This window comes from Phyllostomus discolor, chromosome 3, assembly GCF_004126475.2.
Source record: "Phyllostomus discolor isolate MPI-MPIP mPhyDis1 chromosome 3, mPhyDis1.pri.v3, whole genome shotgun sequence".
NCBI lineage: Eukaryota > Metazoa > Chordata > Mammalia > Chiroptera > Phyllostomidae > Phyllostomus > Phyllostomus discolor.
Window position 1 is genome coordinate 196491014 of NC_040905.2, and position 24794 is coordinate 196515807.

Sequence of the window (24794 nt, forward strand, 5' to 3'; positions counted from 1 at the left end):
TTAATTAAAATTTAGATGTAAATGACTCTGGTGGCCTATCACCACCCTCAGAATTAGACGGGAATTCACTGAGGTCAGAGAATAACGGGGCTTCTCAGCTGAATCGCTTGAAAACTCAGCCTAGCTGGGCACCCTCTCCTCTGGCCTCGATTCTCGGGCTCTCCTTTCACTTAGAAAGTGTCTGCTCAAAATAGTTCCTTTTTCCTGTCGCTCAGATCAAGCCATTTATTTTCTTCTCACATTTACCAGAAGACAGCCTGATGGTTGACCAAGCAAACCATTATGCAAAGCAGAAATCAGGTAGCAAAAAAGGGTAAGTCGGACCCTTAACCGCATGGCTCGGTTGGTTGGTCTGTACCCGGGTCCACAGGCAAAGCAAAAGGCTGCTGGTTCAGTTGGAGGTCAGGGCACACACCAGGGTTGGGGGCCTCGTCCTCAGTTGGGGGCACGCGAGAGGCCACAGATTGGTGCTTCTCTCCCTCTCTTTCCCTCTCTCTAAAAATAAATAAATAAATAAATAAAGCCTGCGTGAAGACAGAACAAGTAAGTCCGTTTGGAAACTTCATCAGAGTTTACAAAAGTGCAGGCTAAGACACTGGAGGCAGTAGGTACCAAAGGTATGTTCTTGGAAAATAGCGGCCCCCCCCACAAAAAAAAATAGATTAAGATTTGGAGGGGAACTGAACCAAGTAATTCTTTCGTTTATGTACAAGAAATACGTAAGCACGAATAAATATATAATACAAGCTGAGAACATGCTGGGCATTAACAGGAAAAAAAAAACAAAAACGGTAACCTTTACTCGGCATATAAAAAATGTAAGGCGGTGTCGGGGGCTGGCGCTTCCGTGTCCTTGTCCCATCCCTCCTCTCCCGCCTTCTCCTGCCCATAATAAATCCTCTGGTCCGGAAGCTCCAGTGCCATTGCTGTGCTGGACGAGCGGTCATGGCGGAGGCTGCAGCTCCCGGAGCGACGAGCCCGACGAGCCAACCATCGGGGGCCGAAGCGGCAGCCGCAGAGGTGGCAGCAGGCGCCCCAGCACCTGTCCCGGCGGCGGCGGCGGCGGCGGCGGCGGCGGCGGCGGAGGCCGGAGCCCAAGGAGGCGACAACGACTGGACGAAGCAAGTCACCTGCAAATTTTTCAAGTACGGCATTTGCAGGGAAGGCGATCGCTGCCGCTATTCGCACGACCTCTCCGACCACCGTCCCCGCGCGGTGTGCAAGTACTTCCAGCGAGGGTACTGCATCTACCGAGACCACTGCAGGTATGAACACCGCGAACCGCTGCGACAGGAAGCCGCTGCGATGAATCGAAATGCGAACCTGTTCCTCGTCGCTCTCTCAAGGCTCTCGTGGGTGGTTGGAGTGATCGCTGACGCGAATCCGGGCGAGGCTGAGTCAAGACATTCAAACCTGGCCACTGTCGGAGCAGCTTCGGAAGACTGGGTGAATGCCCCCGAGTTCGTTCCTGGGCAGCCGTACCGCGGCCGCGTTGCTCCTGCCCGCGCCGAAGCAGCACTGCAGGCTTCCGTGACCAACCGAGGCTCCCACGGGCGGCCACTGTGCCGCTATGCAGCGATCGGACAGTGCCGCTACGGAGACAACTGTGTGGATCTCCACGGAGACATCTGTGATCTGTGTGGACTGCAGGCTCTCCATCCCACGGACGCTGCCCAGAGGTCGCTGCACATCAGATCTTGCATCGAGACCCACGAGAAGAACATGGAGCTCTCGTTTGCCGTCCAGCGCAGCAAGGACAAGGTGTGTGGGATCTGCAAAGAGGTGGTCTACGACAAAGCCAACCTCAGCGAGTGCCGCTTTGGGATCCTTCCTAACTGCAACCACACCTACTGTCTCAAGTGCATCCGCAGGTGGAGGAGTGATGGGGAATTTGCCATCAACATCGTCAAGTCCTGCCCCGAATGCCGGATCATGTCTGACTTTGTCGTTCCAAGTGAGTTCTGGGTGGAGGAGACAGAAGAGAAGCAGAAGCTCATCCAGCAGTACAAGGACGCAATGAACAACAAGGTATGCCGATATTTCGACGAGGGACATGGGACCTGCCCGTTTACAAGGTACTGTTTTTATAAGCATGCATACCCTGATGGCCGTAGAGAGGAGCCCCAGTAGAATGTGGGAACATCGAGCAGATGCTGGCCCTAAGAAAGGAACCACTTCTGGGAGCTCATTGAGGAAAGAGAGCACAGCAGCTCCTTTGACTACGATGAACAGGCTGTCACCTCCAAGCTGGGAAAGATGTTGCTTATGCTTTTGGCTACTGATGGGGACAATGACTTGATGGGCTCTGAAGACAAGTGGGACTTGTGTCAGGAAGAGCTGGCAGACTTTTAGGACTCGAATTTAGAGCAGCTGTGCGTGCGATGTGACCTGGCTTGCAGCGCCCCCCACAGGCTGCCCCTGAAGCAGCGCAGCAGAGTGCGGGGCTCTCGCCGGCGCAGCCGGGCCACTCTAGGAGCTGTTGTAATGACTTTTGCTCAGGGCCTGTCTTCTTGATCCTTCACCTTTTGCAAAGGGTATGTTGTTTCCTCTGGTTAAAAAAAAAATGACAAAAAAAATTACAAAAAAATTACAAAAAAAAAATTACAAAAAAATTACAAAAAAAATTACCAAAAAAATTACAAAAAAAAAAACCTTTAGTTTTTTCATAGCATGAATTTAACTGTGGGGTAGTAAATGTTGGTTTGTTGGATCACCTGTTTTCAGCCAGATTCACACAGCTGGAGAGTATTGTTTGTGGACTTTCCCACACTGATTTTGAGGACTCGGGGTTCAAAAGTCACACCAATGGCCCAGCTTTGGCATCCAAGAATACGCACGATGGGTAAAGGTTCTGGGCTTGGCAAGTAGCCTTCTGCTACAGACTTAAAGGGTTTGTGCTGAAATGTGCTCACCTGTTTTTATGTCTGTTCCCTACCCTGCAGCCCCCACCCCGACGCGCTTGTTCTGTGCTTGCTGTCTTAGGTCTTTTGTTTAATTGTATAGTTTCAAGCTACTAGGTAACCATGAAGAATTATTTACTTTCATTTAACTGGTTAAATTAACCCCCAAAACCTGGTTGATTTAATGTAAAATGAATTAGCCATTGACAATAGACTTCTTAAGGAAAAAAACATGCTTGTTTGAAATGTACTTTGATAGTTCTGCCTGAATAGAGAAGTTGGTTAGGGCATCTTCCTGATATGCAGAGTTTTACGCTTGGTCTCTGGTACAGAACCCTACCAAAGATCAACCAGTAAATGTATGCACAGATGTAGTTACAGATTCAGCCTGGTGACTCTTCCTTCCTCTTTCTCCCCCCCCTTCCTGCTCTGTAAAAATAAATAATAAAATAATAAAATAAGAAATGTTCTAAAGTGTATTTTATTGATTATGCTATTATAGTTGTTGTAATTTTTCTCCCCTTTATCTCCCTCCACCCTGCACCACCTCTCCCTTGAGCATCGCCCCCCTTAGTTCATGTCCAGGGGTTGTACATAGAAATTCTTTGGCTTCTTCATTTCCTGTACTATTCTTAACCTCCCCCTGTCTGTTTTGTACCTACCATTTATGCTACTTATTCCTTGTACCTTCCCCCCTTCCTTCTCCCCTTCTCCCACTGATAAGACCTCCAGGTGATCTCTATTTCTGTCAGTTTGTTCCTGTTCTAGTTGTTTAGTTTGTTTTGGTTTTTTTTTTTTATTCAGTTGTGTTTGTTATCATTTTACTGTTCATAGTTTTGATCTTCTTTTTCTTAAATAAGTCCCTTTAACATTTCACATAATAAGGGCTTGGTGATGGTGAACTCCTTTTACTGTACCTTATCTGGGAAGTACTTTTTCTGCCCTTCCATTCTAAATTAGCTTTGCTGGACGGAGTCATCTTGGATGTAGGTCCTTGCTTTTCATGACTTTGAATACTTTTTTCCAGTCCCTTCTCACATGCAAGGTTTTTTTTTTTTTTTTTTTTTTGAGAAATCAGCTGAGAGCCTTATGGGAACTCCTTTGTGGGTAACTGTCTCCTTTTCTCTTGCTGCTTTTAATATTCTCTCCTTATCTTTAATCTTGGGTATTTAATTATAATATGTCTTGGTGTGATCTCCTTGGGTCTAACTTCTTTGGGGCTCTTTGTGCTCCCTGGACTTGTGTGTCTATTTCTTTCACCAGACTGGGGAAGCTCTCCTTCATTACTTTTTCAAATAAGTTTTCAATTTCTTGCTTTTCCTCTTCTTCTGACACCCCTATGTTTCAGATGTTGAAATGTTTCAAGTTGTCCCAGAGGTTCCTAAGCCTCTCCTTTTTTTTTTTTTTTTTTGAATTCTTGTTTCTTCCCTCTGTTCTGGTTGAATGTTTATTTCTTCCTTTTGTTCCAAATTGTTGATTTGAGTCCTGGTTTCCTTCCCTTCTCTGGTGATTCCCTGCATATTTTCCTCTATTTCACTTTATATAGACTTCACTTCTTCATTTTGTGGCTGTGCTCAACCGTTTCTGTAAGCATCCTATTTACCAGTGTTTGAACTCTGTTTCTTATAGGTTGGCTATCTCCTAGTTGCTTAGTTCTTTTTCTTAGTTCTTTGAGCTGTTCTTTCATTTGGGCATTTCGTTACCTCATTGCACCTGTTACATTGTAAGGGGCAGAGCCTTAGGCATTCGCCAGGGTGCATAACCCACATCACTGCCGTTACGGCGCTGTGTGTCGGGGAGGGGTCGGAGAAGGAATGGTGCCACTTGCTGGGCTCTTGTCCCACTTTCAGTCATTTCCCCTGCTACCCACAAACAAGTTGGGTCCTTCTGGTGCTGATTCCAAGGTGAGTAGATCTCTGTACGTTCTAGGACCCCGTGGGTCCCTCCAATGGGCTCTCCTGTGAGACGGAGTTTCTCCTGCCACTGCAACCCCCACAGATTTTTACATCCAGAGATTTTTGAGACTTTATTTTCCCTGTGCTGGAACCCTGGGGTGTGTTGTCTCACTCCCCAGTTGTTCCTTCTGACTTATTTGAACACAAATAGGGGACCATCCAGTCCACCAAACGCCACCTTGCAGCATGCCCTGTCCACTCCAGCTGCCTGTCTCCACCCCTCCCACTGGTGTGCTCGAATGTTTCCACTTCAACTCCTTGGTTATCAGACTTCCATACAGCTTGATTTTTTAAATAAGAAACTTTAAAACTACTCTGATAAACTTTTGGGTAAATGTGGATGCTTAGAGCATTGATGGGAAAATTAGTAAAAAATGAAGACATAGCTAAATTGTTCCACATTCCAGGAATTTAGCATATTTGATAAAGAATGAAGATAGGAAGGGATAGAGGGGAACTTTGAAGAACAGGAATAACTGATATGCACAATTAACTGTTTGCATTATTTAAATATAACACCATCTGTAGCCAGCAGAATAATGGTCATCAAAGACATCCACATACTAATCCAAGCACCTGAAAATAAGTTACCTTGAATGGCAAAAGGAACTTAGTAGGTGTGATAACATTAAGAATTTTGAGATGGAGCGATTATCCTGGATTTCCAGGTAAGCCCAATGTAATCACAAGGCTTACATGTGAAAGGAGCAGGGTCAGGAGGGTCAGGGTCAGAGAAAGGTTTGAATATGCCACACCATTGGCTTTGAAGACAGAGGAGAGGCCAGCACAAAGGAGCGTAGACAGCCTCCAGAAGCTGGGAACGGCAAAGAAATGGATTCTCCCTAGAGCTTTCTAAAGGAACACACCTCTGCCAATGCCTTGACTTGAGTCCAGCAAGACTCATGATAGACTTCTGACTTCCTGAACTCTAAAATAATAAATGTGTGTGGGTATAAGCCACCATGTTTGTGGCAAGCAGTTACAGTATCAATAGGAAACCAATGCACTCTCCATGCACATTGTCTAAATGACCAATGTCCTTAGTAAGACCGTGAGTGGGAATCATGAAAAGGACCTGAGTCCCATGAGCAGGTCAATGCAGGCAGAACAGGGGCCATCGACTGAACTAGAAGTTGATCGTGGGAATGTCACATGGCCACCTCTACCCCATGGCATTTTCAGAAATCTTAGAAGCCAGCACTGGCTGCTTCATCAGTTGTGGAATGGAGAATTATATCAGTCTTGTCCACATCTTAAATGTCTTGGGTTTAGACTGAGAAGGAAGCCGAGCAGTACCTATCGGGGCAAGAAAGGGAACGCTTTCTTTCTCTTGTGAAATTTTATTTTTAGGTTTTTGAATAATAATATACTTATATTTTAATATTCAAAACAAAATAAGGAACATTCAAAAAACTCTCACCCCCCTTACCTCCACCCCTTTCTCCTGTGATCAATGTGTAGCCATTTTCATTAACTCGTCGTTCTCATTCCAGTGTTTCTTTATGTAAAGCTGCATAAATATTTTCATTCCCCCTCTTTCTTACACAAAAGATAGCATACCGTATGCACTGTCCTCCACCTTGCCATTCAAACAGTACATCTTAGACTATACTCTGTATCAATGCATGGAGTTCTCCCTCGTTCCTTTTTTACAGCTGCGTGGTATTCCATTGTGTGCATGGGAGTATCATAGTTTAACTCGTTTCCTCCCGAGAGGCATTTGAGTGGTGTTGGGACTTTTGCTATTATAAAGTATGTCATGATGAATAGCCCTGACCATGAGTCATTTTGGACACGTGCAGGGGAACCCTTAGACCAGGTCCCAGAAGGGAGACTGCTGGTTTGAAGGACAGAGGCACCTGGACGAAGGCAATGTACATATTGCCAGATTCCCCTCCACAGAAGTCAGGCCATTCTGTGCTCTCACTAACAATGTCTGAGTGCTTGTGTTCTCACGGCCTCAAAAAAAAAAGGGGTGTGTTGTTAAACTTCTAGATTTCCCCCAAATTGACCACTGAAAAATGATATCTCCCTAACTTGCATTTCTTTAAAAAGTGATGTTGAGCATCTTTTCTTGTGTTTAAGAGCCATTTGCTTTTCTTTCTGTGAACTATATTTTCCTATCCTTTGACCCCGAATTGGACTCCTTTTGCTTTGTCTTGACCAACCTTCTAAAAAACTGAGAAGAAAATAATCAGTTGCAAATATTCCCATATTCTAAAATGACAGACCCTTAACCCAATACCCAGGATGTAGTTTAAGTGGAAAAAGCCAAAAGAAGTTCTTTCGAGAAAGCTATGGGCGTGCTGAGCACTTTTTCCCTCCCCCACCACCATGGTAGGGGTCAGGGGTCTTCCTCAGGGCAATCCTGGAAAAAGGAGCTCCGAGGGGACCTCCACTTAGAGAATTTGACTTGTGTCCCCTAAAGCTTCAGCAGATGCAGTGGCCCGGTATCTCATTCCAAGGTTAAGAAACCCACGTGTCAAGAAGCTGAGGCCGTCAGGCCAACCAAAATTGGGAACCACTCTGTAGCAAGCCACGCTTCCACCAAGGGCAGGACAAAGGGTCTAATGAGGAAGAAAGCTGGTCTGCGACCACAGCTATCCATGGGGCAACTGCCTGCTTGGCGTGGCAAGGGCCTGGGGGTTCCCGTGGGCCAGGCAGATACCCTGGAAAACAGCAGCATGAGAGGAGCCGTCCTGGCGAGAAAACGCCGATCGAGACAGCAGTAAGGGCTGTGGGGTGCGTTTTCAGGAGCAGAAGCTGAAGTAGTGACAGAGGACAACACAATGTAACAAAATATAAAATGGGATAACAACATATAAAATATAAGACATACACAACAAAAAGTAAGCATGAATTACCTTGCAGGTTCAAGACTAGAGTACTCTATAGACACATACACATATGAAAAATTAAATGGAAACCCACATCACATTTTGGGACAGGAACACTCTTTATTTAACACACCCCCAAGAAATATATTAAGATTTTTGAGGGAAACTTAATCAAATAATTCTTTAGTCTATGTGTAATAAATATGTACACATTAATAAATATATGACAAAAGCTGAGAACACTCTGAGGGTTAACAGAAAAAAGGGATAACTTACTTTTACTTGGTATTAAAAAAAACTCTATTTCACAGTTACAGCAGGTGGTACTGGCACAGAAATACATCAGTAGAACAAAAAGGAAAGCTCAGAAATAGACTTCAGTATCTAATTCAGTATATGATTCAAATCACTAAGGGAAAAACTAACAGTCAATGAATATTCATAGGACAACGGGCTAAGCCACTTGGCAATAATAGTGAAAAGACTCCCACAACCTTATTCCTTATACTAAAATCAACTTCAGATGGATTAAAGATTTACATTTTTTTAAACTTCTGCATTATATGTCTTACTTTGAGACTGGAAGTTCTGAGCACAGCACCAAGGGCAAAAGCCATAAGAAGACTGACACATCTGACTGTACACGTGTAAAGTGTTAATGTGGCCATGCATGCTACACACGAGGGGAGGGAAATGACACAGCTAAGAGTGAAAATAGCTTTGCTACCAAAGGTTTTTCAAATCAGTAAAAAGACAAAAATGCCTTTTGCAATTCAGTGGCAATTCACCAAGACAGAATTAGAAATGACCAATCAATATGCAACATAGTCAGAGAAGCGCAAACACAACAGGGACACCTCAGTTTTCACCTGCCAGACTAATGAAGAAAAGATATAAAAAATGTCCAGTTGCATTGGGGCTTTCTGCAGGTGAGAGTGTAAACTTGTATAAACAAACTTCCTATGAGATTCCTATGACAATACACAGTCAATATAAAATGTAAATAGTGGTTTTCATTATGGCAGTGTCACCTCTAGGAGATCGGCCTAGGTAAGAACTGCACGCAAGTGTGCAGAATTGTATGAGGACAGTACACGTCTGGGAACACTCGAAATGCACAGCAGAGTGGGGGTTAAATGAATTATGGTGCAAACTTTCAGTGCAATCATTATACCATGAAAAATGTGTCCCAGGTATGTTGATGAATCAGAGAAACATATTGCAAAACTATATGCATGGTTTGTCCCCATTCTGGAAAAAAAGGAAAGAAGGAAGAGGGGGAGCAGGTGTGCCAAAGAAACATGGAGAGGGGCACAGTCACACACACGCACATCACCAAAACCATTCATTCTTTCTTTTTGAAACAATGAGCGCACACTCCTTTTTATCTGATATGCTTCATTGTATCAACAGCCCACAAGCTTGGGAACAGGAAAGGCCAAACCCTTGTTCCTCTCCCACTTCCACTGTTTTTTTTCTTAGATAAATACAGGGTCTGGCACAAATAATGCCTTTTCACTACAAAATCTGTTATTATAAAATCATAAGCATGTAATTCTGTAACATAACAATATCACACGTAGGCATACCCTAGGACAGTTTAGGTGAGATGTTCAAATAAAACCTGTACATTCTCACACCCACACTCAACCAGGCGTTACTTCTGCTGGACCCCATAGAATGAAGAAGGTTTAGAAAATCAGAATGTGAGCTTAGCAATAAAAAAGGAGCACTTCAAATTCTTATCTTTTTATTTATTTTCTTTAAAATTAACTTTGTTCAAAGTTAATATGGAGTTCCGAGATAATTACTTCGGCCCTGGTCTTAAATATCCAGCTGCAAGTTTGGGTCTTGAGTCAGAGGGGCACTGTGACCTGTTTCCCCTAATTAACCTCCATCTCCTGTTTGGTGGCTTGTGATGGGGGATGTCCTTTATAATGAAAAGACAGGTATAAAATGACATGTGCTATAATATAGTTAAAGGCACTAGTTAAGATAGATAGATAGATAGATAGATAGATAGATAGATAGTAGATAGATAGTAGATAGATAGATAGATAGATAGATAGATAGATAGGAAGGGTATGTAGAGGCCTGAAATAGGAAGGATATGTAAAGGATATGTGGTCACATATCCTGACCACAAGGGTATGTGGTTCCCAGGAACCACAAGGGCTGTCTAAACATCAGCTCAAGGCCTATTAAATCCCAGGAATGGGAACTAGACTTGCAGTCAGAAGTCTTGGCCCCCCAATTCAAGTCACGCATCTGTCTGAACCCACTTCTCCATGCTAAAACGGGGAAACAGTCACCCCTGTCACTCCCGCTACACCACACAGAACTGTTGTGAGAATGAAATGAACGAACACGCACACACAAAAACGATGGCGGGGAGAAATAAAAACCATGGGCACACACAGTCACACCCACAATCAGCCAGGGGACAATCTGCTCCGTATTTGGGCAACCCCCCCCACCCCCGTTTTGATTCCCAGGCGAGAAGGGAGCTAAGACCGGATGGGAGTCCTCATGTCTACGCACTGTGCCCAGGGCAGCGGCTAGGGGAGACCCTTCCTGCCTCTGTTCCCCACCTCAGGACCACCCAGCTTTAGTTAGCTGCGAGTAACAGGTCAGGGGGCAGCCTGACCTGTCCTCTGCCAGAAGGACCCGCGTTCTCCCAGAGAGACCCACGGTGAGGCCCCTGAGGTGCCCTCTCTGCTTAACCAGGAATCCACTTGGAAAAAAAACAAAAAAGGCATGGTGGTAAAGCTGCCAGGTGAATTTAGGAAAATTAAAGCTGCTTTCACATTTAGGAGAAAACTATTAGGGCAGGGCTGCAGAAAAATAGCTCATCCTTTTCACAAATGCTCAGCCCCTGCTTCTGTTAAGGATTAACACTGAGTGACTCTGTGTTATAATTTGAAACAATTAGAGGAAGTTGACAGAGACCATGTGTTTGCTCTTTTAGTACTTTTGCAGGAACTGTTTTCGTATTTCTACACCGCATCCAAAAGTACATTTTACTTAATATTTTACTTAATAGTCTGTTATTTTAACTAGAAATTTTTGATGCTAAGCAAGTGGGATTTCTTTTCTTTCTTTTTTTTTTTTCAATGACAATTATGCTAAGTTTCCATGTGGACAACTGTAGCTTATTTGGCAGCTAATCCCAGAGCTGCAAATTAGGGAGGGTGTAGCTATGAAAACATATGGTGTTTATGAACTGGTAAAAAAATTAAAAAAGGAGGAGGAGTAGCAGGAGGAGGAGAGGGGAAGGCTTAGATTCTCTCTTGGGATTGAGGAGGCTTTCAGGAAAATCCTTACTCATCAGAGATCCTACCCTATACCATTACAATAATGCGTGATGAGTCCGAATTTAATTCGAGCTGTGAAGGGAGTATGAGTTTGAATTGCTGCACATAAAAATGGAAGGTAGAAGCTATTCATATTAGTCTGTTGAGAGCTCTACTCTAGAATTCACTTGAGGTGAGAGCTCTAAATGTGGATCCTAAGTTGTAGTCTGAGGTAGCACTTCAGAGGACAAAGGACAGTTATTCCCAATACTGCCTGATACTGGCAGGGGCCAGGGGCTGACAGCTGGCACTGCGCCCCCAAGTGCCAGGGTATTACCTCCACCTCTCTGACTCTTCCCAACTGAATGGATGTGCTCTGGGCGGAAACCCCCCCCCCCCCCCGCCCCCCGTGCGGAGCAACTTCACAGACAGTTTCCACCTGTTGTCTCCTCCTCTGCTTACGAGCCCAGGGTCCTCAAACCTGCCCCTCACCAGTGCCCCGCCCACCACATTGGAAAGGCTGTCCCTCTTCCTCGGGACCACGACGTTGCCCGAGCCCAGGGCCACGTTCTTATACGTGCGCCCGGAGGTTGTACAACACGACTGTGCTCCTGTCGCCTCCCCCGTGCTTTTTCTTCTCACGGCCTAGGAAGGGAGGGAGGAGGAGAAACTGCACTTAGAGACGTCACAAGCCTCAGCCTTTCTTTTTCATTTGCTACTGGGCCTGGGAGTTACACTGTCGGGTAGGGAGGAAAGTTAAAGAAGACTCATTCCGGCTTTAAAAGGCAAAGCTACTACACTGCACCCGCCAATTCAGCACAGTGACCGGGGCCCAGGTCGGCTTACACCCAGTGGGTCAGGGCTGTGACAGGGCACGGTCATGGTTACCGAGGTTGTAGATGAAAGGACTGATCGTGTCACCCACATTGTTCCCCCGTCCCTGTGAACACTTGGGTTCTACCATGGGCTCGAGATTGTTTCAGACCCGTGTTACCATGGCCACTGAATCTAATGGGAGGCACATAGCATTTGTACGAGACCCTCATTAATAAAAGAAATTAACCAAGGCTGTTATAAATATTCACATGCCACAGAAGAACTGTCTAAATTCACAGACAATTTTTACTGGGATGAACACTTACGGCTTTTGAATACTTTAGACTAGTGGAACTGTACCAAACAGACGCGGCGGGGAACTTACTGGAGTGGCCAGGCTGGTCTATTTCCTAACTAGCTGTCAATTAATTTTAGAAAAAGGGCTGCTTTGAAAGTGTTCGACAAGTTTGCCTGGATCAATGATCGCTATCTTTTTCAGAGCGCTCCTTCATAAAGCCAAATTTGAACCTAAACGCAAGTCTATCTCATTGCTTATTGTAAAAGAATAGATTCTGAATTATTTAACAGAGATGCTACAAAATAAGACTCAGAGACCCTCTTGCATTCAATGTCCAGAGGAGCTGTGTCTCAGGCATCACTCAGAAGAAGATGCAGGCCCAGCCCACGTGATCAGTAGCCCATGGTCAATATTCCATTGTATATCAAGGGTCTCAAGTTCATAGGCACAGAACTGGTCATGTAGCAGGGAAGACGTCAGCAATTCCTGAGTTTCCTCCTTTTGGGGGGTTCCACAGAGGCGGCCCCATCTTGAATCCAGGAATGGGGCCAAGCTGGGAACGAGGGAAGTCTGCAGGCCCCGCCACACACCTGGGTAGAAGGTGCTGTGTGCAGGCACCTGAGAAGCTGTCATAACATCTGCCCCGACAGCAGTGCATCTGCCACACGTGGCACCCATTTGCAATCTAGACATGGAGGAGGAAAAGAGAGGCCATTGACACACCTTGGTTTTCCCACAGTGCATCCCTCAGAGTAACCTATGCCCAGTCATGAGAAGCTGCACGAGAGATCAGCCATGATGACTCTGTGAGTGGCCAGGGCAGCCATCACCGACCTTGGTCTTCTCCCGAGACAGGAGCGCATCCCCCCAACCCTAAGGTGCAGTGACTCATGCCTTCAGCCTGCCGAGTGTCTGCTGAGCCCAGAACGCCCTCCACCCACATCACTTTGATCCTTCTCAATCCCAGCTGTTCCTCCTGACTCCAACCCCACCCCCCACCGCTCCGCTTATTTCTCAAAAACAGTCTCACATACCACGCTGCTAAGAAGGAGAGGAATGCGAGGACAATCACAACAGCCATGGAGCCCAGCCCAACGCCTGCCATCTGCTGCAGTGTGAGCGACGAATCTGCGGGACAAAACCACACACTGAGAGGTGCACGGCCACCTGGGCTCACTCTGTCTTAACCCCAAGCTTGGCCCCATTCAACAAACCATCCCCAAAATGCCTCCTGCCCCCTGGGTTTGCCCTGAGGATGTAGGGCCTAGCACAACTCAGCCCCAGGGTATTTCTAAAAAGGAAGCATAAAAGCAGGACACATGCAAGAGGCACGGAGTGAAAAAAACTGATCTCGCCTAGCGTACAAATGCAGCAGCATCCTGTGTTGCTTTTGTTGGTCTTCTCTCAAGTCAATTACACTTGATTGACTTTTATGGGCAGTTCTCCTTTGCATTGAGGGACAAGTCATTCTGACATCACTTGAATGTTTCCCTTGAAAAGTGACAGTTCACTGCAGGAGGTGAATATAACAAACAATTCCTCTCTGTTGGATAGTTATGTCACTTTCCCTACACATCAGCAAGAGCGGTACCTCCCAGCTCTGCTCAGCAGGCTGCCATGAGGATAAAATACAAAAACTAAGGGAAAAGGCCTTTGAAAGACATAAATATTTCTATTTGGAATGCATCACATGCCAATGGCGGGAGATCCTGGTTATAAACGTGAAAATACCCACGTTTGAGTGGCACATTTGGGCCCAGTGACTGAATCAGAGTTTCATGCTCTAAATGGATGGTCTTGTTTTAATTTGCAAACACTTACTTAACATGCACTAAGTGTCAGGCACTGTTCTAATTACCTTTCTTAAGCGCCCAGTGGGTGCTCTAATAATTGGAACAGGTATTATAATAATAGCACACTGAATACCTTTATTATTATTACCATGTTACAGGTAAGGAACTGAGGCATAGAATGGTTAAGCAACTTGCCCAAGGTTACCCAGCTAGCAAAGGACAGAGCCAGAATTCCAACCGGAACTGTCTGGCTCCAGGGTCTTTGCTTTTGACCACAGCACCATGCCTTCCCCCTGCATATCTGACTGCTCTGTCTACAGCAGAGTGGGCCCCTCCCTCCTACCACTCAGGGGTGCAGGCCCTGACCTTTGATCCACAGGCCGATAGGGATGGGGCCTCGGGCTGCAGTAGTTCAAATTCCTCTTTGGAAGAATAAAAGTCTGTGTGACATGGTGCTACCAGACATTGAAGAGATATTAAGAGCTGACTCTGTATGTATAGAATTAAAAATAAAAGTATCACCAAGCCATGGAATAGATGTAAGACAGTGAAACCAAGTCCAAATTTGACAGATGATTTGCTGGGCTGCTACTGTTCACATATCAAATTATTTCATTATTTTGTACCCCCTTTTACTAACGCCCCAGGGATGTGCTTCGTCTGCCCTTTGGATAATCCAGCACTGTGTTGGAACAGCTGAAAACAGCAAAGATCTGTTGCCAGGAAAGGCAAGGGGCTTGAGAGGAAGAACAGTAGCCTCTGGACTTGAGATCCTCAAAACTCAGATGACTTGTTTGCTGGCAGCGAATGAGGCATGCTTGGGACTAGTTCAAGGTACTTAACGTTTTCGTCATCTAATCTGCACCGTTCAATACGGTAGTCACTAACCACAGTGTGGATATTTAAATCTAAATTCATCAAAATGAAAATTCAGTTTCTCTGTCACACTGTTTTAAACACTCAATTTCTAGTACACATTTCAAATCGGTAGTCAGGCTAGTGGCTACGAAATCGGAGCTCACGGCCTTAAAATCATCCCACAGCTGCAGGCAGTTCTGTGGAGCGGCACCGCCCAGATCCCCACAAGCAGGGTAAGAGCGGTGGGGTTCCACTGGAGACGCAGCACAGTCACTGTCCCCAGCAAAAGCAGCCATGGACTAGGCATCTTGCTAAAGAACCCTGCAAGACTCCTTGTCTCAGAAAGTGTTGTCAGGAGACTTTGTAGAAAAACATGGCTTTTATAGTTTGGCTATATTTCCTATTCAGAAGAAAAAGACCTTGACCTTTTAAGAAACTGTATTTTTTTATAAAATGAAAGGAGGAGCTGTGTGGTTAAATTAGCAATTGGAGAAAAATAAATGGGGAAGTGACTTCAATTGGTAAATATTAAAACAGTAGAGTATCGCAGAGGAATGAATACGTTGGAACAAAATAGAAAGGCATTATTGAATTCACTTTCCATCGCCGCTTCATAAAGTACCATAAACTTAGCAACCGGCACCTACTTATGAGCTCACAATTCTGTGGGTCAGTAGTTCAGCCACTCTGTGACCAGGTCCTCTGCTCAGGGTCTTACAAGGCTGCAATCAAGATGTCAGATGGGCTGCGTTTCTCTGTGGGGGCTCTGGGGAAGAATTTGTTTCCCAGCTCCTTCAGGTTATGGGCTAAAGTCAGTTCCTTGCATGGTGGGACCGAGACCCCCTAAGAAAAGACAAGTGGACTAGTTGCTCTAAAGTACGGCAGAATGGCTAAAGAGAAGAGGAGACAGAAATCCTGTCTGTGAAGCAAATGCAAAAGCTTCGGGACAAAGAGGTGAGAGTTCAGGCCAAGAAGGAGGTCTAGGTAGAAACGCTTTGCTTCCTTGCACAACCAAAAGTAGGATAACAATCAATTTAAAAACAAAAAAATAACCAGAACAGCCAGGAAATCAAACTGCATGGAAATCCAACAACCAAGGAGTCAAAGAAACATTCATGCAGGCTGTTAGAAGGAGCAGAGACTGGCAGCCGCATGGAGGAGAGGACACGCAGCATGGCGGCAGACCACGTGGGCGAGGCACGGGTTGGTCGACCTGGGTGGGCCAGCATTTGTTTGGGGATAAGCCAGTAAGAACAAGTAGGGAGTGAGACAGACCGCTAAACCCAAGGTTTCAGCACAGGAAATTAAGGACTCAAAACCTCTGGATTTAAGAACCTGTGGAAATTGCATTGGCGGGAGAAACCCCCAGTCTCACAGAAGAGTCCATTAGAGAGACGCATAGGGTCCTAGAACATACACGAACACGCTTACCTGGGAATCAGCACTTGGAGGGCACCATCTGCTTGTGGGAAGCGAGGGAAGTGACGGAATGTGGGGTGAGAGCCGAGCAAGCAGCTTCGCCCCTCTCGGACCCCTCCCCCACACACAGCGCCACAACGTAGTGACGTGGGTCGCCCGGCCCTAGAGAATACCTAAGGCTCCACCCCTTACAACACAACAGGTGTGCCCAGGACAAAGAAAGATGACCCAAATGAAAGAACAGATCAAAACTCCAGAAAAAGGACTAAGCAATAAAGAGATGGACAACCTATAAGAAGCAGAGTTCAAAACACTGGTAATCAGATGCTCAAAGAAATGATTGAAAATTTGGTCGCAAAATAAAGGAAGTAGGGAAAGCTATACAAAGTGACATAAAGGAAAATATGCAGGGAACCAACAGAGAAGGGAAGGAAACCAGGACTCAAATCAACAATTTGGAACAAAAGGAAGAAATAAACATTTAACCAGAAGAGAGTGAAGAAATAAGAATTCAAAAAAGTAAGAAGAGGCTTAGGAACCTCTGGGGCAACTTGAAACATTTCAACATGTGAAATACAGGGGTGTCAGAAGAAGAGGAAAAGCAAGAAATTGAAAACTTATTTGAAAAACTAATGAAGGAGAACGTCCCCAGTCTGGCGAAGGAAATAGACACACAAGTCCAGGGAGCACAAAGAGCCCCAAAGAAGTTAGACCCAAGAAGATCACACCAAGACATATTATAATTAAACACCCAAGATTAAAGATAAGGAGAGAATATTAAAAGCAGTAAGAGAAAAGGAGACAGTTACCTACAAAGGAGTTCCCATAAGGCTATCAGCTGATTTCTCAAAAAAAAACCTTATAGGCAAGAAAGGGCAGAAAAGAAATATTCAGAGTTATGAAAAGCAAGGACCTACATATAAGATGACTTTATCTAGCAGAACTATCATTTAGAATAGAAGGGCAGATAAAGTACTTCCCAGATAATGTCGAATTAAAGTAGTTCACCATCACCAAAGCCTTATTATATGAAATGTTAAAGGGACTTATTTAAGAAAAAGAAAATAAAAAATATGAACAGTAAAATGACACCAAACTCACAACTATCAACAACCAAACCTAAAAAAACAAGCTAAGCCAACAACTAGAATAGGAACGAAATCACAGAAATGGAGACCACATAGAGGGTTATCAGTGCAGGAGGGAAAATGGGTGGAATAGGTACAGGGAATAAGAAGTATAATTGGTAGGTACAAAATAGACAGGGGGGCTAAGAGTAGCATAGGAAAAAGAACTTATATGTATGACCCATGGACATGAACTGAGGGGCATGGGGAATGCTGGAGGGTGGAGCAGGGGTGCAGGGAGGAGGGAGATAAAAGGGAGAAAAAATTGGGACAACTGTAATAACATAATCAATAAAATATACTTTAAATCAATAAAATATTATCCACAAAGAAAAAAAAGAAAAGCTTCAGGAAGAAGATGGCACTTAATCTTGAAGAACAGGTGAGGTTTCAACAGGGTATATGGCAGTGCAGGTGGAAGTAAGCGTGTAATCATATGAGCAGACATTAAGGAGAAAAGGCAGGGGCCATATTCAGCAAAGAGCTGGGGTACAGGTTTGCATGCAGAAGAATGAGAGATGCAATTAGAAAGGTACATTGGTGTCCTACTGAGGCCTTGGAAACAGGGTGAAAAAGTAATGTAGAACTGTGGGAAACCGTCGCAGGAAATACTAAAATCAGAGAGGCACGCCCAAGGTGCAAAATGTGGGCTGAAAGAGAAAATGTACACTGACTCAGAGGTTTCTGCCTACAACTGAAGAATGTTCCCTGATTATAGCTTATTATCATTTCACACATACCAAATGACCTCACTTTGTGACTCAAGAAATCACAGACTCGTAGCATTTTGTGGCTGGAAGGGATCTTAGGGATCTCGGACAAAGGTATCGAGCCAAGTTAAATTATAATTTCAAAGACATTCGGCTGATTAGTAGCAGGTCTCGGGCAAGAGAGCCCAGGCCTTTGCATTTCCCACCAAACCAACTGGTGTTTCCCTGGTAATATTCACAAAGCTCTTTTAGGGTCACTTTGCAGAAGGTAAACACGGTAATTCATGATGGGGCAAGGTCAAGAATGGGGCTGTTGCTTGGCATGAGTGGAATGGAACAATTTCTCCCATTCACAGAAGAAACTGCAGGAGGTCAGTACACAGCCCGGGTTAATTATGTACATAGGAAAACATATGCTAGAATTCCCTTCAGAATTCTGACATAACCATGGGTGTTCTGTTACCTTCCCAGCTTTCCAATCGTTTGAATTCAAAGGCTCAAACTTGCTCTCAACGTTGGTTCTTAATTTGAGAGTGTGGAAAAAGGCACTCAGATATTTCCAAGGCAAAATCCTTCCTGTTTAACTTAATCACAGTAGAATGCAGCCAGCTCTTTGGCCACTTCCATCCAGTTTGAGTGTCTGTCAATCATACCAAACCACTGCAGAAAGCAGTGAAATCTGGAAGTGATTGTTTCTGGGTCTGCTTGGGGTACTTGCACAGCCCCATTCTTCTGAAAAAGCAACTCTTTTCTTTGTGGCAACTCCATTCTCACCCTTTAAGCTTTAGGAAACAGACCAGCAGAAAAAAATTTCCTGATGTTGAAATGTACGGTTGTTTCTTATGCCCTCATTATACCCAAGAAAGGGGGCTTGGCCTCTCTGCACACGGAAAGGTAACAGCACACGCCTTTGTTGGGAGAGGTGTTCACTTATTATGCGACGTGAATAAGTCAGACAAAGAAAGACAAATACTATAGAACCTCACTCATATGTGGAATCCAACAAAGGCAAACTCATCAAAACAGAGACTAGAATGGCAGTTGCTAGGGGCTGAGGGGTCAGGGAAATGGAGAGATGTTGATGTAAGGGGGACAAACTTCCTATTGTAAGATGAGCAAGTTCTGAGGATCTAGTGATTATTGTTAACAATCCTGTATTATAAACTGGAAAGTTGCTAGGAGAATAGATCTTAAATGTTTTCTCTCTCTCTCTCTCTCTCTCTCTCTCTCACACACACACACACACACACACATACACACACACAAATATATATAATGAGATGTTGGCAGTGTTAAGTAACCTTATTGGGGTAATCATTTCACAAGGTACATGTATACCACATTGTACGCCTTAAACATATACAATGCCATGCTAATTATATGCCAGTTCTATCTCAGTGGAGCTGCAGATACAAGAAAGAAGAGAGAAGCCCTGGTGGTCTGACAATACGTCATCAGACATGGTTCGGTGGTCAGGTAACATGCCTTCCCAACTGAAAAATCAAGTCCTCCACCCATGATGAAATGGGGGTGGGTAGAGATAAAAAGTGGGGAAATAAGATTAGGGGATAAGCAGACAGAAGAAAGAAGCCTAATCCCCCAGGTCCCTCTCAAACATTCCCTGCTGAGCACCCCGCACTGACAGGGTAAGGAATCCCCTGCTGTAACATGCCATTTACTGGAATCCTCCTGGAAGCCAGGTTACATCAGCTCTTCCTCACCACCCCAGCCTATTGTTGTATGCTGCTCTGAGGAAGGGAAGGAATGTAAGGAGTTACACTGAGACTGCGGGCTAAGGGCAGAATTCCTCAGGCTGTTGCTAGGACTCATAAACCACAAGGAAAAGGTCCTGATTCAAAGGTCATAAACTTGACAAGATTTCTGGTATTAGCTACAAACTAACAGAATTCTGGGAATCAAATCCGCTGGCTGGGTGCCTTTTGGTTTAAAGAAAGAAAGGCACTGCGAGGGAAATCCCAGCCCGGAAACCAAGGTCGCGGGGCGTTGCTCAATCCCTAAGGGCAATTCCCCCGCAGGGAGAGGTGCATGTGGGGGAGCAGAAGGTTTAAACTGTACAGCACAGCACTCACAGAGGGCCTCCAGGCCGCATCGCTCTGGGTGGCTTTGGAGGAAACGGACAAGGGTACTCTCTCATGGGGCAGAAAGACCGAGGCAGCCCAACGGACTGACCAAGGGACCCATTCCACTGCCAGGGCAGGGGAGGCTGGCTTTTCCTGTCCATCATTGTTACGGGCCCCCTGACCAGTGCACAGTCCTCTATCTCTTCCTCCTTTCTAAGCGAGACCACTCACTGTTTTTCTCTTCAGATTAGGTACTGTGGTTTGAGAATGGCTGAAGTTGCCACTTAGTTGTAGATGACTCAGCAGATCATGAGAAGCCCATCTGGATTAGATCAAGAGGAAAGGACCATGCCCAGGAATCTTGGTTTAGAGCTGGGTGTAGTAACAGGCCCCCCTTTGAATTATCTTGCACTGGGGCTCCAAATTTGGTTATATGGAGGGCAATTCCATTTTCTTACTGGAATGTATCTTTCTTAATAGTGTATACATATGTGTGTTACATGCGAAGCAGCCAAATGGTTGAAAGTGGGGGAATGTGGCAGCTCTTTGCTTTGGCCTGCCCACATGTCTTTCTGTGCCTCTTTTCCTGAAGGGGATCATGTCCCCCACTCACTGCAGCCCTGGTGGGGCTGTCAGTCACACTGGTCTGCCTCCAACTGGCCATATGAATAAGCCCCAAACCCAAGGAGAGTAGATCATAGTATCCTATCGCCTATTAGCAGTGATGCATCCAACAGACAGTCACGTAACCTAAGAGAAAAGACTTTTTCCCTGAATTGAAATACTTTCTGTTCCTCCTCAGGTTGCTAAGCTGGGGCAGCTGGTACACCTCCCTCCCCATGACATGGCTTATCGTCAAAGGAAAGGAGGCCCGCTCACACTTAGAAGCAGAGCAGAGATAAGAGACAGACAGGGAGAATCCCACTCACGGGGTCAAGTCCAAAGCCCCAGTCCCTGGGGCCCTGGGAATGCTGCTCTTGTAGGGATTCCGTAAGCTCCCAGCCCCCAACCCCCGTCCTTTTCAGCTATGGCTTTGCTTAAGCTAATACGAGATGGGTTTCTGTCACCGGTGATAATCTCAAAAGAAATCTCATTAACATAACTTGGTGCTGCAGATGGGACATAGAAATGAGGATAGCACTCGAGGCAGAAAATGGTTTTACCTTTCACCTGAGCCCAGACTGCGCAGGAGCACCTTCTCACCTACAAAGGGAAACACAGCAACATGTTTAAGGAGACGGCACACGCTGCCGGTTGGAACAGCGCATGTCAGCCCTCCGAGTTTCAGGGTTTAGCCCTTCATTTGGACTACAACATCTTCAACGTCTCATCTAGCTCCAACATAGTCCAACTTAGCCACATGATCACCAAGTGGTCAGTGGACTGGCAAGTGTGACCTCAGGGCTCACTTCCACAGCTTTCCACGGACCTCAGGAAGCACACACTATGGGGCACACACTATGGGGCACCAACGGGCACGGCAGGAAGTTTCACTGCCCTCGCCAGCTCTGAGCAACTGGCACTGACTGCCTGGGGAGTGATGTTGATAAAGATTCTGTGGGCCCACCCAGGTTCAGCAGGAAGCTTTGATGCATGTGATGGACAAGGTTATGAGAACTCCTGGCATAGAGTAATACTTCACCTATCTAGGTAATAATACTTATCTGGTTACCCCATTTACCAAAAATGTAGCCAAGAACCAGGGAGAAAGCAAAGAGAACACATATGAAAGCTCATCCGTGGTCAAAGAGACTCACAGACTCACTGGAATGGAATGCCTTCTCCTCTCCTCCCCGACTGTTGTTATTTTATGCATACTTGTCTGTTAGGAATGCTGAGATTACTGTCTATGATAAAACGCAGCAAAAGATTCCCCAGAGGAAACTGAATAGCAGGGATTAGAGAAAGATTTTCCAACTTCAACTGAGATTCTCTTTCAAGTGACAGCCTTGGGCACTTTTATTTTATTTAAAAATTATGCAAAATATTTACACTGAAAAATTCTGGGGAAAGTTTAAAATGCCTACAAGGTTTTGATGGTGATGAAACTTTGCCTGATGCTAAGGGCATCAAGTCCATCTGACAAAAGATAATATGTAAGAGTCATCAGTGCAGGGTGTATTTCAAGACAATGGAGAAAAAAAAAAGGCCACACACAGCAAGGCAGTTACTAGGGAACTGTGTGTAGTAAAAGAGAGAAATTGGCAGGGACAGGTGAAGAAGGGAGCTCATTAAAATGAAGCGCCTTGATGAGATTTGCATTTTAGAAAACCCTTTCTGGCAGCAGCATGGAGAAAGGTGATAGGCAGAACACGGGACCAGAGGATGAGTTAGAAAACCCACACTCAGACAACAGATGCTGAAGACTAAACAATGCTAGTGAAGAAAGGGAAGTGATTTTAAAGAGCATTAAGGTGACAGAATTGACATAATATGTCCATGATGATGGATTGGATAAGAAAATAAGAAAAAGGGAGAAGACAATTATTCTCACATTTCTGTCTTAGCAACTGGGAGCATGGTAATACTATTCATTGGGACAGATACACAAAGGGGGGAAAATGAAGGACTTGGAAAACTCGAACTTCCTGATTTCAAATTTTACTTACAAAGCTACAGTAATCAAAACATTGTGGTTTTGAGGGAAGAAAACATAGAGGAAAAGCTTCATGAAATTGGATTTGGCAGTGATTTCTTGGATATGATAGCAAAGGCAAGGGCCAAAAAAAAAACATTGACTTTCATAAAAATCAAGAATTTCTGTGCCTCAAAGGACAGTATCAAAAGATTAAAAACTTGACCTATAGATAGAACAAAAATATTTTCAAATTATATATCTCATAAGGGATTAATATCCAGAATACATAGAGCAGAATACATTATGTATCCAGAATACATAAAGCTCAATGAAGAAATAATTCAATTAAAAATGGATAAAGGACTTAACCATTTTTCCAAAGAAGATATACAAATTGTCAAAAGCATATGAAAAGATACTTAACATTGCTAATCATCAGGGAAACACAAACCCAAACCACAATGAGGCAGCACCCCGCGTCCATTAGGATGGCCATTATCAACAGCAAACAGCAAGTGCTGGAGAGGACGTGGGGAAAAGGACAGCCTTGTGAACCCTTGGTGGGAATGCAGAATGATGCAGCCGCTGTGGAAAACAGCATGGCAGTTCTTTTTTTTTTTTAAGATTTTATTTATTTATTTTTAGAGAGGGAAGGGAGGGAGAAAGAGAGAGAGAGAAACATCAATGGGCAGTTGCTGGGGGTCATGGCCTGCAACCCAGGCATGTACCCAGACTGGGAATCGAACCTGCAACACTTTGGTTCGCAGCCCGAGCTCAATCCACTGAGCTACGCCAGCCAAGAGCATGGCAGTTCTTAAAAAAAAAGTAAAAATGGAATTACCACGTGATGTGGAAATTCCACTTCTGGGCATATACCGAAGTATTCTGAAAGCAGGGACTCAGAGACATATTCGCATGCCTATGTTCATGGCAGTGTTATTCATAATAGCCAATAAATGGGAGCAACCCAACTGTCCATCCACAGTTGAGTGAGTGAGCCAGGTTTGGTGCTCACATCCAATGATATATTTTCAGCCTTAAAAAGGAAGGAAATTCTGACACATGCACAACATGGATGAACCTTGAAGACATTGTGTTAAGTGAAATATGACAATCACGCAAAAGGACAAATCCTACAGATTCCGCTTATATAAGGTGCCTGGAGAAGTCAAGTTCACAGAGACAGGAAATAGAAGGGTAGGGTGTTGTTGGGGGACAGGGGTTGTTCAATGGCTAGAGAGTTTCAGTTTTGCAAGACGAAGAGAGTTCTAGAGATTGGTTGCACAGTGATGTAAATGTATGTAATACTACTGAACTGTATCCTCAACATTATTAAGATGGTAAATTTTATGTTATGTGTATTTTACCACAATTAGAAATACATCACTACTATAACGTTCTGGAATTAGATGGGCATAACGGTTGTACAACCTTGGGAGTACACTACAAAGCCACAGAGTTGCATGCTTTAAATGGGTAAATTACATGGTGCGTGAACTGTATCTCAATAATGCTGTTTTAAAAAGAAAAAATAAATAAGTCACTACTGATTTTAATATGACTGTAACACTAATGTATTTGAAACCCAGGGGGGAACTAAATCCAATTCAAGCACACAAGTCCACATAAAAAATTTTTTCAAAACCCTGTCCATCTCCTTTGGCATCCCAAAGACCAAGCACGTGCTCTACTCAGCTGTGTGAAAAAGAGGTAACAATGATGTTACAGGGAAGTTTCCCGTACACTAGGATTTTTATCATAACCTCCCATTTTATTCCCTCTGTCATAGACTGGATGTCTATGTCCCCCCAGATTCATAGGTGGAGCCCTAACCCTAATGCGATGTTATGTATAGAGGTAGGGCCTTGAGAGGTAACTAAGTTCAGGCGAGGGCATGAGGGCGGGGCCCCGTGATGGGATTAGCACCCACGTGAGGTGAGGAAGCCATCAGAGCTCCCTCACTCTCGTAGGAGGACACAGCAAAAAGACAGCTGTCTGCAAGCCTGGAAGAGAGCCCTCATTTGGGAACCGAAGAGGCCTGCACCTGAATCTCGGACCTCCCTGTCTCCAGAACCGTGAGAAATACGTGTCTGGTGTTGAAGCCACCCAGTCTGTGGTATTGTCGAATG

General features: G+C 44.8%; 1 protein-coding gene across 4 annotated transcripts in view; it reads right to left on the minus strand.

Moving 5' to 3' along the window:
• Nucleotides 1–1086: 1086 nt before the first annotated feature.
• Nucleotides 1087–24794, minus strand: part of SUSD1 (sushi domain containing 1) — a 112548-nt gene continuing 88840 nt past the window's right edge. For 2 of the 4 annotated variants that reach the window (XM_036022051.1, XM_036022050.1), the window contains exons 15-16: nucleotides 21251–21290; nucleotides 1087–1961 (exon numbers count right to left, since the gene is read on the minus strand). In XM_036022051.1, the coding sequence (XP_035877944.1) occupies nucleotides 1408–1961; nucleotides 21251–21290 (594 nt within the window). In that variant the 3' untranslated portion in view covers nucleotides 1087–1407. Of the gene's footprint in view, nucleotides 1962–10651; nucleotides 12785–13133; nucleotides 13228–21250; nucleotides 21291–24794 lie in introns of those variants that run through there. The other 2 variants (XM_036022052.1, XM_036022053.1) reach the window with 2 other exon arrangements.